Source organism: Pongo pygmaeus, chromosome 21, assembly GCF_028885625.2.
Source record: "Pongo pygmaeus isolate AG05252 chromosome 21, NHGRI_mPonPyg2-v2.0_pri, whole genome shotgun sequence".
In the NCBI taxonomy this organism is placed as follows: Eukaryota; Metazoa; Chordata; class Mammalia; order Primates; family Hominidae; genus Pongo; species Pongo pygmaeus.
Genome location: NC_072394.2, coordinates 37,806,675 through 37,820,395, shown reverse-complemented (window position 1 = coordinate 37,820,395; position 13,721 = coordinate 37,806,675). Strand labels below are relative to the sequence as shown.

The window sequence follows — 13,721 nt, the reverse complement described above, 5'->3', positions numbered from 1 at the left end:
CTCAAAAGTGCTGAGATAATAGGAGTGAAGGCGTGAGCCTCTATGCCCGGCAGTGAGTTTATGTTAATCAGGTGACTTTTGGAGGGTAGAGGCTGGTTGCTAGAGGAACAAATATGTGTGTAGAAGGTTGGAACTTGTAGCTTCTCCCACTCCTGCCTGACTTTTAGAAGGGGAGAGGGGCTGGAGATTGAGCTGATCACCAATGGTCAGTGATAATCAATCATGTCTACGTAATGAAGCCTCCATAGAAATCCTTGGGTTTGGAGAGCTTCTAGGTTAGTAAACATATCAAAGTGTAGGGAGGGTGGCACACCTGGAGAGCAAGCTCCCACCCTGTACCTTGTCTTTTGCGTCGCTTCCATTTGGCTGTTCCCGAGGTGTATCCCTTATAATAAACTGATAAACGTAAGTGAAGTGCCTCCCTGAGTTGAGCCATGCTAGCAAATTATTGAATCTGAGGAGGCAGCTGTGGGAACCCCCAATGTATGGACAAATTGGACAAAAGTGTGAGTAACCTGGGGACCCACTACTTGTGATGGGAGTCTGAAGTGGGGGACAGTCCTGTTGGATGGTGCTGTGAGGTCTCTGCTAACTCCAGGCAGTTAGTGTAAGAATTAATTTAAATTGTAGGACACCCAGTTGGTGTCTGCAGAGAACTAGAGAATTGCTTGGTGCGGAGACCCCTTGCCCCTGCACATTTGGTGTCAGAAGTGGAGTGTTGAATATAGAAAAAAGAGTTTTTCATCTTTACCGGAAGTTCTCTGAACCCTGTCATTTAGAATTTTTGTGGAGGCTTATTGTTGGCATGATTGATTAAATCATTGGGTACCGGTGATTGGCTCAGTCTCTAATCCCTCTCCTCTCCTGGAGGTGGGGATGCCTTGAGGAGTTGGGGCTGAGTTCCAACCCTCTCCTCCTGTGGTAGGTTCCTCTGGCAACCAGCCTCCATCCTGCATGAATCACCTCATTAGCATAAACTCAGGTACGGTTGAAAGGGGCTTATTATGAGTTACAGACACCCCCATCGCTCAGAAATTCCAAGGGTTTTAGGAGCTCTGTGCCAGAAACTAGAGATTAAGACCAAATATATATTTCTAATTATATTACAGTGTCACAGGTACACTCTTTGCCTTCCATGTAGGGGGTATGATTTAGATTCCTGACAGATTATTTTTTTCTTTCTTTAGAGGAACCAGACTAGCATTTCTCAGTGGGTTCCAGTATGCAGCCGATTGATACCTGTGTCTCCTACCCAAGGACAGGGGGACAGGGCTCTGTCTGGCACTTCCCAGGTAAGATTTGTTGTTCTTTTGCTTAGTATGAAAACCTTAGTGTTTATGTGCAAATGTCATGTATTTATAGATTAGCCAACCAAATTGTGTGATGGAAAAACCTCATGAGACCACTCTGGGTCTCTGTGGTGCCAACTTAGGACTGATTCCTAAAGTATGGTGTCTAGGGCGTTGCTTCTAAATACCCTAGCAGTGGAACTTAGCCTAGGATACCATGCTACAGTCTGATGATTTTTACTGTTAGGGAATTTTTCCAGATATTCATCTCCGAGTTAACCTTTTTCAATTTTCTTTTTGTAGCCATCTTGTGCTACTTTTATTTGGGCGTGATTATTATTTCTTTTTCCTTTATATGAATATAAAATCCAAGAAACAATTATTTGAGGTATTCATTTACCATTGACCACCTAATCATTATAATGTAGTTTACCTTGGACCTTGTGTGAGGGGTTTTCTCCCCTCCTGATTTTTGTTAATAATACAAATAATTTAGTAATAAGGGAAATAAAAATCACCTACGACTTCAAATCTGAAAACGTCAGTATTTTCATCTCTGCTGGTTCTTTTTCAGCCTCTGTGTGTGCGTGTGTGTGTCTGTGTGTCTGTGTGTGTGCGTGTGTGTATGTATATGTAATTTTATTCCTGAAATTCCCTAACAAATGTCCACAGAAGTTTATATTCTGGTACCTTTTCATTTATTAGAGTAGACATTATTCATATTGTTTTGATAGACTTTGTAATTAAAAATTTAATGACCATATAATATTTTATTTACTTAGCCTTTGATATGAAAATCATTTCCTTTTTTTTTGCCATTATAAGCTTTAATTTTCTTACCATTGTCTTAGCACATATTTTTTTCTTACTTTTAATTACTTATTAAATTCCTAGGAAGGCATACCTTGGGTCAGAGTATGAACAGTTTGCCTCTTCAAAAGGTTGTTTTAATTTATGCTGCCACCAGCAACGTATATATAAGTAGTTTTTCATCATTACCTCTCTCAAGTTGAGTTTTTTTTAACTTAAATAAATTGGGTAGGAAATGTTACCTTGTTTTACCTTGTATTTCTTTGTTTAGCTCTCAGGGTTGTGTATTTTTTCTGTGTTGATCAGTTGTTTTTCAGTTTGAAAATTGTATGCTTATGGCATTTCTCCATTCATCTATTGGGAACTCATTTTTCTTACCAATTTATGATTCTTATCTGTAGTCATTAACTTTCTTTTTCATATTTGATGCAATTAAAGTATGTTTGCTATATGCAATTCTATATATTATATAATTTATGTAACATATATAATCTACTTAAAAATTCCCTCCAATTAAAGTGTAGGCCCTGCCCTTCTGAGGACATCTTGTTTTTTTCTTGTATTTCCTGGTCTTTTCACTGTGCCTGGCACAGAGTAGTCACTAAGTGTATATTGAATGAATGGAGAATATGCCTATGCAGAAGAGGCATCTACTTTGGGTGGTTATGCAGGTATTTCTTTTTAGAGCTGGAGCTGTGTTCTGTTACTTTTTGTACAAATTTTTAATAGCATTTGTTATTTGTATGTGTGTAGATGGTAGGGGAAAATAACTCATTATATGAATCTCTGACTTGTGCCCTACTCTTTGGGTCAGTAAACGCTTCTTGAGCACCTAATAAGTACCAGGTGCTGTATTAGGCTCTGGGACAACATTATAGCAAAGCATTTATGTAAATAACTCAGGGTGGTTTATCTCATGCTGACCAGATGTAATTTTAGTCATTGTAAATCAACTGGACCTTTTGTCGTATCGACTGTAACTTACTGGAGTATCTTCCTATCTTTGAGGTCCCCTGGTTGGAAACTTCTGCTTCAGAATGGCATCCTCAGGTTCGTGTCTCACAGGGAGGAAGATTTGGCTCAGAATGAGAAAGAGTTTTGTTAATTAGAATTGTGCATAATGGGATGTGTGGGCTGTGTTTTCACATAGTAAATTTACTCTTACTGGAAATATTCAGGCAGTGGTAGGATGAATGTATGTCAAGGGCCTGACATAAAGGAATCCTTCCTTCGACGAGTGGTAGTATCAGGTATCTGTAAGATAATGTCCAGTGCTATAATCCTGTTACTGTTTTCAAAGAGCTAGAGATATACTTTCAGCTTTGTCTTAATTAGCCTCTTGAAATTCTGTCTACTTAAAAATATTTTTTAAATTTTGAAATAATTTTAGACTTATGTAAGAGTTGTAAAAGTAGTAGCATTCCCAAATAGCCTTCATCTGGCTTCCCCTAATGTTAACCTCTTACATAACCATGGTGCAATTACTGAAACCAGGAAATTAACATGGAAATAATACTATTAATTAGTCTATTTGTTCCAATTTTGTCAAGTTTTTTTTTTTTTTTTCATGAATGCCTTTTTTTGGTCTGTGATAACAAATCCAGTTGTCATATATTCTTAGTCGTCTCCAATCTGTTACATTTTCTTTTTTTTTTTTAAAGACAGAGTCCCACTCTGTCGTCCAGGCTGGATGACACTATCTTGGCAGTGGCACTATCTTGCTCACTGCAATCTCCACCTCCTGGGTTCAAGCAATCCTCCCACCTCAGCCTCCCAAGTAGCTAGGATTACAAGTGTGTGCCACGACACCTGGCTGATTTTTGTATTTTTAGTAGAGACGGGGTTTCACCATTTGGTGAACAGGCTGGTCTCAAACTCCTGACCTCAAGTGATCCACCCCTCTGGGCCTCCCCAAGTGCTGGGAATATAGGCGTGAGCCACTGTGTCTTGTCACAGTCACATTTGCTTATTCTTTTTCTTCTCAAGATTTAGATACTTTTGAAGAGTACTAGTCAGTTATTTGTAGAATGTTTCTCAGTTTGAGTTTGTGTAATATTTTCTTTTCTTTTTTCTTTTATTTGATTTTTTATTCATTTTTTTGAGACAGAGTCTTGCTCTGTCACCCATGCTAGAGTGCAGTGGTGCAATCTTGGCTCACTGTAACCTCTGCCTCCTGTTCAAGTGATTGTCTTGCCTCAGCCTCCCGAGTAACTGGGATTACAGGTGCCTGCCACCACACCCAGCTACTTTTTGTATTTTTAGTAGAGAAGGAGTTTTGCCACGTTGGCCAGGCTGGTCTCGAACTCCTGATCCGAGGTGATCCGCCCACTTCGGCCTCTCAAAGTGCTGGGATTATAGGTGTGAGCTACCACCTATAATATAGAAAGCCCGGCCTTTCTAATATTTTCTTATAATGAGATTGAGGTTATGCATTTTTGGCAAAAATGATGTTATTCCCTTCTCAGTACATCATATCAGGGGATACATAATGCTAGTAGGTCTTATAACTTTGGCCACTTAGTTAAATTGGTGTTTGTCAGGTTTCTGAACTCTAAAGTTAGTATTTTCCCTTTGTAATTATTAAGTATCTTGTCAGGAGACACTTGGAAACTGTGCAGATACCCATTTCACATTATACTTTTGCTTACTAATTTTAGCAGTCATTGGTGGTTTTTTAATGATATGTTAACATTAAATTTATTGTCATAACCATTGTAAGTGTACAGTTCAGTAATGTTAATTTAAGTATATTCACATTGTTTTGCAACAGATCTCTATAAACTTTTTCATCTTGCAAAACTCTATGCTAAACACTAATTCTCTCCCCACCCTGCTTTTCTACTTTCTGTTTCTATGATTTTTTTTTTTTTTGAGACCGAGTTTCACTCTGTCGCCCAGGCTGGAGTGCAGTGGTGCGATCTCAGCTCACTGCAGCCTCCGCCTCCCAGGTTCAAGCATTTCTGCCTCAGCCTCCTGAGTAGCTGGGATTACAGGTGCTCACCACCACGCCTGGCTAATTTTTGTATTTTTAGTAGAGACGGGGTTTCACCGTATTGGCCAGGCTGGTCTCAAACTCCTGACCTCGAGTGATCTGCCCGCCTCAGCCTCCCAAAGCACTGGGATTACAGGCATGAGCCATCACCCCCGGCCTTGTTTCTATGATTTTGACTACTTTAGGATACGTCATGTGAGTGGACTCATACAGTTTTTGTTCTTTTATAACTGGCGTATGCTTATTTCACTTAGCATAATGTCCTCAAGGTTCATCTATGTTGTAGCACATGACAGGATTTCCTTCTTTTTTTAAGGCTGCGTACTCTTCTATTGTATATTTTCTTTATCCATTTGGATCAACGGACATTTGGGTTCCTTCTGTTGGCTATTGTGAATAATGCTGCAGTGAATGTGAGTGTACAAATATCTTAGAGATCCTGCTTTGAATTCTTTTGGATATATATACCCAGAATTAGGATGATGGATTATATGATAATTGCATTGATGGTTCTTCACTGCAGTGATCATTATTGTGGTGTTTGTCTAATGATTTGTTATTTCCATCATCCCTACATTTATTAACTGGAACTCTATTATAAGAAAGAGCTGTCACTTCTTCCCCATTTATTTGTTTATTCAATTATTTATTTATACCAGTACGAGCTCATGAATATTTATTTTCTTCTGAGTTATAATTCATTTTCTTTTCTTTTCTTTTTTTTCTTTTTTTTTTGAGACAGAGTCTCGCTCTGTCACTTAGGCTGGAGTGCAGTGGTGAGATCTTGGCTCACTGCAACCTCCACCTCCTGGGTTCAAGCAATTCTCCTGCCTCAGCCTCCTGAATAGCTTGGATTACAGGTGCGAGCTACCACGCCCAGCTAATTTTTGTATTTTTAGTAGAGATGGGGTTTCACCGTGTTGGCCAGGATGGTCTTCATCTCCTGACCTTGTGATCCATGAGCCTTGGTCTCCCAAAGTGCTGGGATTACAGGTGTGAGCCACTGCACCCGGCTTATAATTTATTTTCCAATTAGTTATTTTGTTGATTAGATTGCCCCAGCTTGGGCTATTGGGAACACCTTTCTACATGCCCCGCATCATTTTTTGAACACTCTCTTAATTGCTGGCACCACAAGATGTTTCAGGTTCATGCTGTATTTTCTTTGCCCTGGCCCTAGATTCAAACATTTCTCCAAGGAGTCCTGATTTTTTTTTTTTGTTTTTAGATGGAGTCTCGCTCTGTTGCCCAGGTGGGAGTGTAGTGGTGTGATCTTGGCTTACTGCAACCTCCACCTCCCGGGTTCAAGTGACTGTCCTGCCTCAGCCTCCCGAGTAGCTGGGGACTACAGGCGCACATACCACGCCCAGCTAATTTTTATATTTTTTAGTAGAGAAGGGGTTTCACCATGTTGGCCAGGTTAGCCTTGAACTCCTGACCTCAGGTGATCCTCCTGCCTCAGCCTCCCAAAGTATTGGGATTACAGGCATGAGCCACTGTACCCAGCCCTGATTCCTTCTATTGGAGAGCAGTATTTAGAAATCAAGATCTGGGTATTAAGTGTGCATGAGCCTGTGTTGTTGAACTCTACTCAGACTTTTGAAGGCAGCTTGATATAGGGGGCAGAACATAGCTTTGAGTATATATTCTAGTCTTTAATGAACTTTACTTCTTTGAGCCTTTGTGTTCTAATTTCTAAAATAGGAAAAAATAGGCCGGGCACAGTGGCTCATGCCTGTAATCTCAGCACTTTTGGAGGCCAAGGTGGGAGGATTGTTTGAGGCCAAGAATTTGAGACCAGCCTGAGTAACATAGCAAGACCCTGTCTCTATAAAAAATCCAGAATAGCTGGATCTCTGTGTTCCCAGGTACTCAGGAGGCTGAGGCAGGAAGATCCCTTGAGTCTGGGGGGTCAAGGTTGCAGTGACCCATGACCACACCACTGTACTCCAGCCTGGGTGACAGAGCAAGACCCTATCTCCAAAAAAAAAAATAGGAGGGCAGGTGTGGTAGTTCATGCCTGTAATACCAGCACTTTGGGAGGCTAAGGTGGGCTGATCCCTTGAGGTCAGGAGTTTGAGAGCAGCCTGGCCAACATGGTCAAACCCTGTCTCTACTAAAAAAAATACAAAAATTAGCTGGCGTGGATGGCACATGTCTGTAATCCCAGCTATTTGGGAGGCTGAGGCAGGAGAGTTGCTTGAACCCAGGAGATGGAAGTTGTAGTGAGCCGAGATCATGCCACTGCATTCCAGCCTGGGCAACAGCGAGACTCCGACTCAAAAAAAAAAAAAAAAAAAAAAAAAGAAATAGGAAAATATACTTTATAATATTGTTGTGAGATAACATAAGTAAAACACCAAGCATGTAGGTAGGTACTAGGCATACAGGAGGTCTTCAGTAAGTTGCAATTGCTATTTTTGTTGCTATTTATGTTCCTGTTACTTGGGAAAGTTTTCTCCTCACTGTATGAAATGAAACTGAAAAAAAAAAAAAAAGTTGTCCTAAAATTACCTTTACCAAATTGCAACCTCTCCCTTGGTCTTAGTTTCCTCATCTGTGAAGTGAAAAGGTTGGACCAGAATATCTCTGAGATTTCTTCCAGCTCAAGTGTTGTTATTCTGAGTTACTCTTTAGTTCTTCAGTTGCCTTTTCTCCAAGCTAAACAGCCTAAATTCCTTTTGACCTTTCCACTAGGACCTTTTATTTATCCCTTTGATCATTCCTGTGGTTCTTTTTTTGGATGTTCTCCAAAGTTGTCCTCTTTGAAAAAAAAAAAAAAATTCACCTAATTTTTATTGAGTAATGACTTCATGCCCAGAATGGTGTTGAGCATTGGGACAGAAAATGAAAGACGTATAAGATGGGCTGTGCCTGGAGCTTATAGTTGCTAAAAGGAGCAGACACACACACCCGTGGTATTCAAGAATTGCTTGAGTTTGTCCCAGCACCCCCTTTCTACTTCTCTGCCTCTGTCATTCTTGTTTTTTTATTTTTTATTTTTATTTTTTGAGACAGAGCCTTGCTCTTGTCACCCAGGCTGGAGTGCAGTGGCATGATCTTGGCTCACTGTAACCTCCGCCTTCTGGGTTCAAACGATTCTCCTGCCTCAGCCTCCTGAGTAGCTGGGATTACAGGCACATGCCACTATGCCTGGCTAATTTTTGTTTTTTTTGGAGGGGGGTAGAGATGGTGGTTTGCCATGTTGCCCAGGCTGGTCTCTAGCTCCTGGACTCAGGCAACCCTCCCGCCTCGGCCTCCCAAAGTGTTGGGATTACAGGCGTCAGCCACCATGCCCAGCCTATTGATATTTTTCAATCTAAGCAAAGGAAAAATTGAGATCTTTAAGGGTCGAGTGAATTTTTTGCGGGAAGTGCAAGGACAAGAGTGGGTAGTACAAAAAAGTAAATGTGTGTGTTTATAAGTGTGTAGGAGAAACTAGATGTTGTCTTGATACTAGATACATAGGTACTTTAGTAGTTCAATATAGTGTGAAATGTTAGCTAATGGTAGCTAATGGTAGGATAGAAATAAAGTAGATGGTAGGACAGCCACAGAAGGAATCCACTGGTTACTCCTGGAGCTGTGAGGAAAAAGAAGGATCTAATAGAACCTAATAGAAGAGGACCCAGCCCAAAGCACAGCTTGTGGAAACTGCTGTTGGCTGTTCTTTGAACCAGTTTAAGTGCTTTGTGTTTTAGGTGGACCATTGCATTGATGTATGTGATGTAATGGGGAGGTGTTCTGTGTTTAGTCTGTGTTTTACAAAGCCTGCTTGATACTTATGAATTAAAGCCTAAGTGTCCTTGGGACTGACCAGAAGAATCCTAACTAATCTTTTAATATCCTCGTTTGGAAAGAAAAGTAAATAGTAACATTCCACAATTAGAAATTCTATTTTTTCTTCGTTAGGGTTAAAGGAAAAAAATCATTTTCATTCCATGTGTTCCATTTCTTCTTGGAATAAACCAGAATTGAAGAGTCAGTCCTCTTCCTGCTCCCTCTCACCCCTTTTTATTGTAAAGGTAATACAGCATTAGTGAGAGTTTGGAAACTAGATTTTTTTTTTTTTTCCAGAATTATTTTGGCTATAGATTCTTAAATTTATCCATAATTCTAACTTAACAAAATAACTCTTTGGTTTCTTGTGTGTTCTTTCTAAACTTGCCCATATGCAGTCTATGCAGTCATGTTTTACCTATAATTTTATACGTATTATAAGCATTTAGCATTTTTCATGTTGTTAACAATAATAATAATCTCTAAGTAAACTGTGCACTCTGATGATGATGTGTCAGTGTAGGTTCGTTCTTTGTATCAAATGCACCACTCTGGTGTGGGATGTTGATGGCGGGGGAGGCTGTGCCTGTGGGGGAAGGGGTATGTGGGAACTCTGCCCTTTCCAGGAAGTTTTGCTATGAGCCTAAAACTGCTGTAAAAAAAAGAAAAAAAAAAAAAAAGTCTATTAAAAAAAAAAAGTCTCAGCTAGGCACCCGAGCTCATGCCTGTAGCCCCATTTTGGGAATTCATTTTGGGAGTTCAAGGCATTTTGGGAGTTCAAGGCAGGAAGATCACTCACTTGAGCCCAGGAGTTTGAGGCCAGCCTGGGCAACATAGGGAGACCCCGTCTCTACAAAAATACAAAAATCAGCAGGGTGTGATGACAGATGCCTGTAGTCCCAGCAACTCAGGAGGTTGAGGCAGGAGAATTGCTTGAGCCGGGAGGTGGAGTTTGCAGTGAGCTGAGATTGCGCCACTGCAGTCCAGCCTGGGCAATAGAGCCAGACCTTGTCTCAAAAAACAAAAACAAAACAACAACAACAAAAACAAAACAAAAAACCCTCAATGGATACCTGAGTTTCCACTGCGTGACTGAACTTTAATTAACCATCTCCTTAATGGACTTTCCTCCCAGTTTTCATTCTGTATAGTATCTGGCACACAATAACGGCTATTTTATTGCCAAATTGCTTTTAAATGCAATGTGAACATAAAAAAGGTGGCGATTGTGATCCAAACAATAGTGTCGGTGATGATAGTGATGATGGAAACTTCTGCTATTTATTGAGTGCCTATTTTGTGAAAGGCACTTTATATATCTTATCTTCTTTCATCCTTACTGCAACTGAGGTTCAGTAAGTTTTCCATGGCTACTGAGCTTGTTGTAGGTGACAGAAGCAGGTTTTAAACCTAAAAGGGGCTGGTGTCTTTATTTTTTTTCCCCATATACTTCATTGCTGCCCATATTTAAATAGATACTTATACTTACTACAGTTCTGTTTTCTAGAATTGACTTAGATGTAGTTCCAGGTTTCCAGGGCTGAATTCTTTTTTTTTTTTTTTTTTTTGAGACCGATTCTTGCTGTGTTGCCCAGGCTGGAGTGCAGTGGCATGATATTGGTTCACTGCAACCTCCGCCTCCTGGGTTCAAGCTATTCTCCTGCCTCAGCCTCCTGAGTAACTGGGATTACGGGCACGTGCCACCACACCTGGCTAATTTTTTGTATTTTTAGTAGAGATGGGGTTTCACCATATTGGCCAGGCTCTCAAACTCCTGACCTCAAGTGATCCACCCACCTCGGCCTCCCAAAGTGCTGGGATTACAGGTGTGAGCCACGCCACCTGGCCTTTGAATTCACTCTCTTTTTTTTTTTTTTTACAGACAGGGTCTTGCTCTTGCTGTGTCGCCCAGGTTGAAGTACAGTGGTGTGATCATAGCTCCCTGCAGCCTCGATCTCCTGGGCTCAAGTGATCCTCCCACCTCAGCCTCCCAAGCAGCTAGGACTGTAGGCATGCACCACCACACCCAGCCAATTAAAAAAAATTTGTAGAAATAGAGTCTTGCTATGTTCCCCAGGCTGAGTCTTAAACCTCTGGCTTCAAGCAATCCTCTCACCTTGACCTCCCCAAGTGTTGGAATTACAGGTGTGAGCTATTGTGCCTGGCCCAAATTGTTTTATTTCTTCAGGTATTCAACAGATATTTCTTGGGCATCTACCATGTACTAGACACCCTTCTAGGTGCTGATCTTGGGTCTTCTTGGTGAGCTGATCACTGGGAAGTGGGCTAAGTAAGGTTGGAAAGATCCTATAGTCTTTACTTTGAAACAGCTCTGTTCAGATTAACCCCGTAAGTGCTCGGTGTTGCATAGATCTGTGTTTTTGTTCTTCAGTGGCCCCAGATGAGCCAGTCCCGAACATGTGGTGGATCAGAACAGATTCCTGGAATAGACATACAGCTGAATAGGAAGTATCACACCACACGTAAGGTGAGAATTATCAGTGCATTCTATGTTTATAGAGTGCTTTCACACAGGTGTTCTTTGGATCTCAACAAAATTGTTAGCTAGGTGGGTTTCAGCGAATGCAGAAGGTGAGGCTCAGGGGGTAAAGTGACTTGCCCAAGGTCACAAGGATGGTAAGTAAGTGCCAGACAAAATGAATTTTTTTTTTTCAGGGACAAGGTCTTGCTCTGTCACCCAGGCTAGAGTAGAGTGGTGCCTTCATAGCTCACTGTAGTCTCGAACTCCCAAGCTCAAGCTATCCTCCTGCCTCAGCCTTCTGAATAGCTGAGACTTACAGTCATGCACCACTGTGTACTGCCAATTTTTAAATTTTTGTAGAGACCAGGGTCTCGTTTTGTTGCCTAGGTTGGTCTCAAACTCCTGGCTTCAAGCAGTCCTCCTGCCTCAGCCTCCCTAAGTGCTGGGATTGTTTTTAAAATTTTTTTTAACAGATGAGGTCTTGCTCTGTTACCCTGGTGGAGTGCAGTGGCATGATCATGGCTCACTACTGCCTTGAACTCCTGGGCTTAGGTGATCCTCCCACCTCGGCCTCCCAAAGTACTGGGATTACTGAGATTATAGGTGTGAGCCACCATGCCAGCCTGAATATTTGGACCTAAGCCTTCTGAGGCTATGTCCTGTGTTTCTTCCATTGTCGTATCTGGAAAACACTTAAGAGGAAAACGTATGAATTTTTTACATGTTAAAAATAAAGTGATATTTAACTTTTGGATAATTTTTTATTGGTTAGATAGCTTGCCTTTGCTTGGAGGGGGTTAACATTAGAACAGACTTTCCTTGCAGGTTATTTGCAAACTACAAGACTCATATTTTCTGTAGTCATTAATAAAATCTGTGATACCTTTACTAAAAAATGCAAGAGTTTAAAAACATTCAGTGCTTGATTGCAGTTTTGAATGACTTTTGACTGCTTTCAGGCAGTATTTTTTTTTCCTTTTCCTATTACATCAATAAGTATAGAATGTTTTACTTCTCAGAATTGTTCTTGGGAGATGTGGGTCAAGATTTCCTTTTAAAAGTCCTCTTTTTGATAGAACTTTTATTCTAGTACCCTACATCTGTCATCTGCTAGATATGGGTTAATAGACATACAGGTAGGCATGTCTTGCTTTGAAATCTGGAGGGCATCTATTAGGTACAGTTCCAAATGTGTTTTCACTGAAAGATAAGATGCTTAAAAAAATGAAAATTAGGCCAGGCGCGGTGGCTCACGCCTGTAATCCCGCACTTTGGGAGGCTGAGGTGGGCAGATCACGAGGTCAGGAGATCTAGACCATCCTGGCTAACACGGTGAAACTCTGTCTCTATTAAAAATACAAAAAAATTAGCCGGGCATGGTGGCAGGCGCCTGTAGTCCCAGCTACTCGGGAGGCTGAGGCAGGAGAATGGCGGGAACCCGGGAGGCGGAGCTTGCAGTGAGCCGAGATCTCGCCACTGCACTCCAGCCTGGGCGACAGAGCAAGACTCCGTCTCAAAAAAAAAAAAAAAAAAAAAAAAAGAAAATTAAAAATTGTAGGTGAAAACAAAAATCTAAGCAATAAAAATGCCATCAGCCCAAGCATGGTGGCTCACACCTGTAATCCCAGCATTTGGAGAGGCTGAAGCAGGAAGATTGCTTGAGGCCAGGAGTTTGAGACCAGTCTTGGCAATAGGCTATGGACCCCCCCAGTCCAGAGAACAACAGGCCGCGGACCCCACCTCCACAGAAAATTTTAAAAATTGACTTGGCGTGGTGGTGTGCACCTGTAATCCCAGCTACTTGGGGGGCTGAGGCAGGAGGATCACTTGAGCCCAGAAGTTTGAGGCTACAGTGAGCTATGATTGTGCCACTTCAGTTTAGCCTGGGTGAGGGGAGGAGACCCTGACTGTATTAAAAAAAAAAAAATGCTCTCACACCTGATGAGGAACAAAGCATTCTATTAAAAATTTTTTGCAACTAATTTTAGTTTTTTTCTTTTTGGTTAATCAGCTTTCTACTACCAAAGATTCCCCACAGCCTGTTGAGGAGAAGGTTGGTGCTTTCACGAAGATAATAGAAGCCATGGGATTCACGGGACCTTTGAAATACAGTAAATGGGTAAAGTCTTCTAAGTTCTTCTCATTTTTCCTTTTGGGCATTGTGCTTTCTGCTCCTAATAGATTTTTTAAAGCTTCTTCTTTGCTTTCATGGAATTCATACATTATTTTGGATGTGAGGACGATCTGGCTGTGACATCTGTCACCCCATTGATCACCAGGGTTGATTCGGCTGATCTGGCTGGGTAGGCAGGTGTCCCCTTCCTCCCTGACCACTCTATGTGCGACCTTTTTGAAGCTGTGTTCTTGG

General features: G+C 41.2%; 1 protein-coding gene across 2 annotated transcripts in view; it reads left to right on the top strand.

Annotated features, from left to right (window-relative positions):
• Positions 1-13,721, top strand: part of LOC129021659 (ubiquinol-cytochrome c reductase complex assembly factor 1) — a 111,212-nt gene that overhangs the window by 18,141 nt on the left and 79,350 nt on the right. Inside the window, exons 2-4 of one of the 2 annotated variants that reach the window (XM_054467405.2) lie at positions 1,188-1,292; positions 11,264-11,359; positions 13,365-13,472. In XM_054467405.2, coding sequence (XP_054323380.1) covers positions 1,188-1,292; positions 11,264-11,359; positions 13,365-13,472 — 309 coding nt within the window. The remainder of the gene's footprint in view (positions 1-1,187; positions 1,293-11,263; positions 11,360-13,364; positions 13,473-13,721) is intronic. The other variant, XM_063659167.1, reaches the window with a different exon arrangement.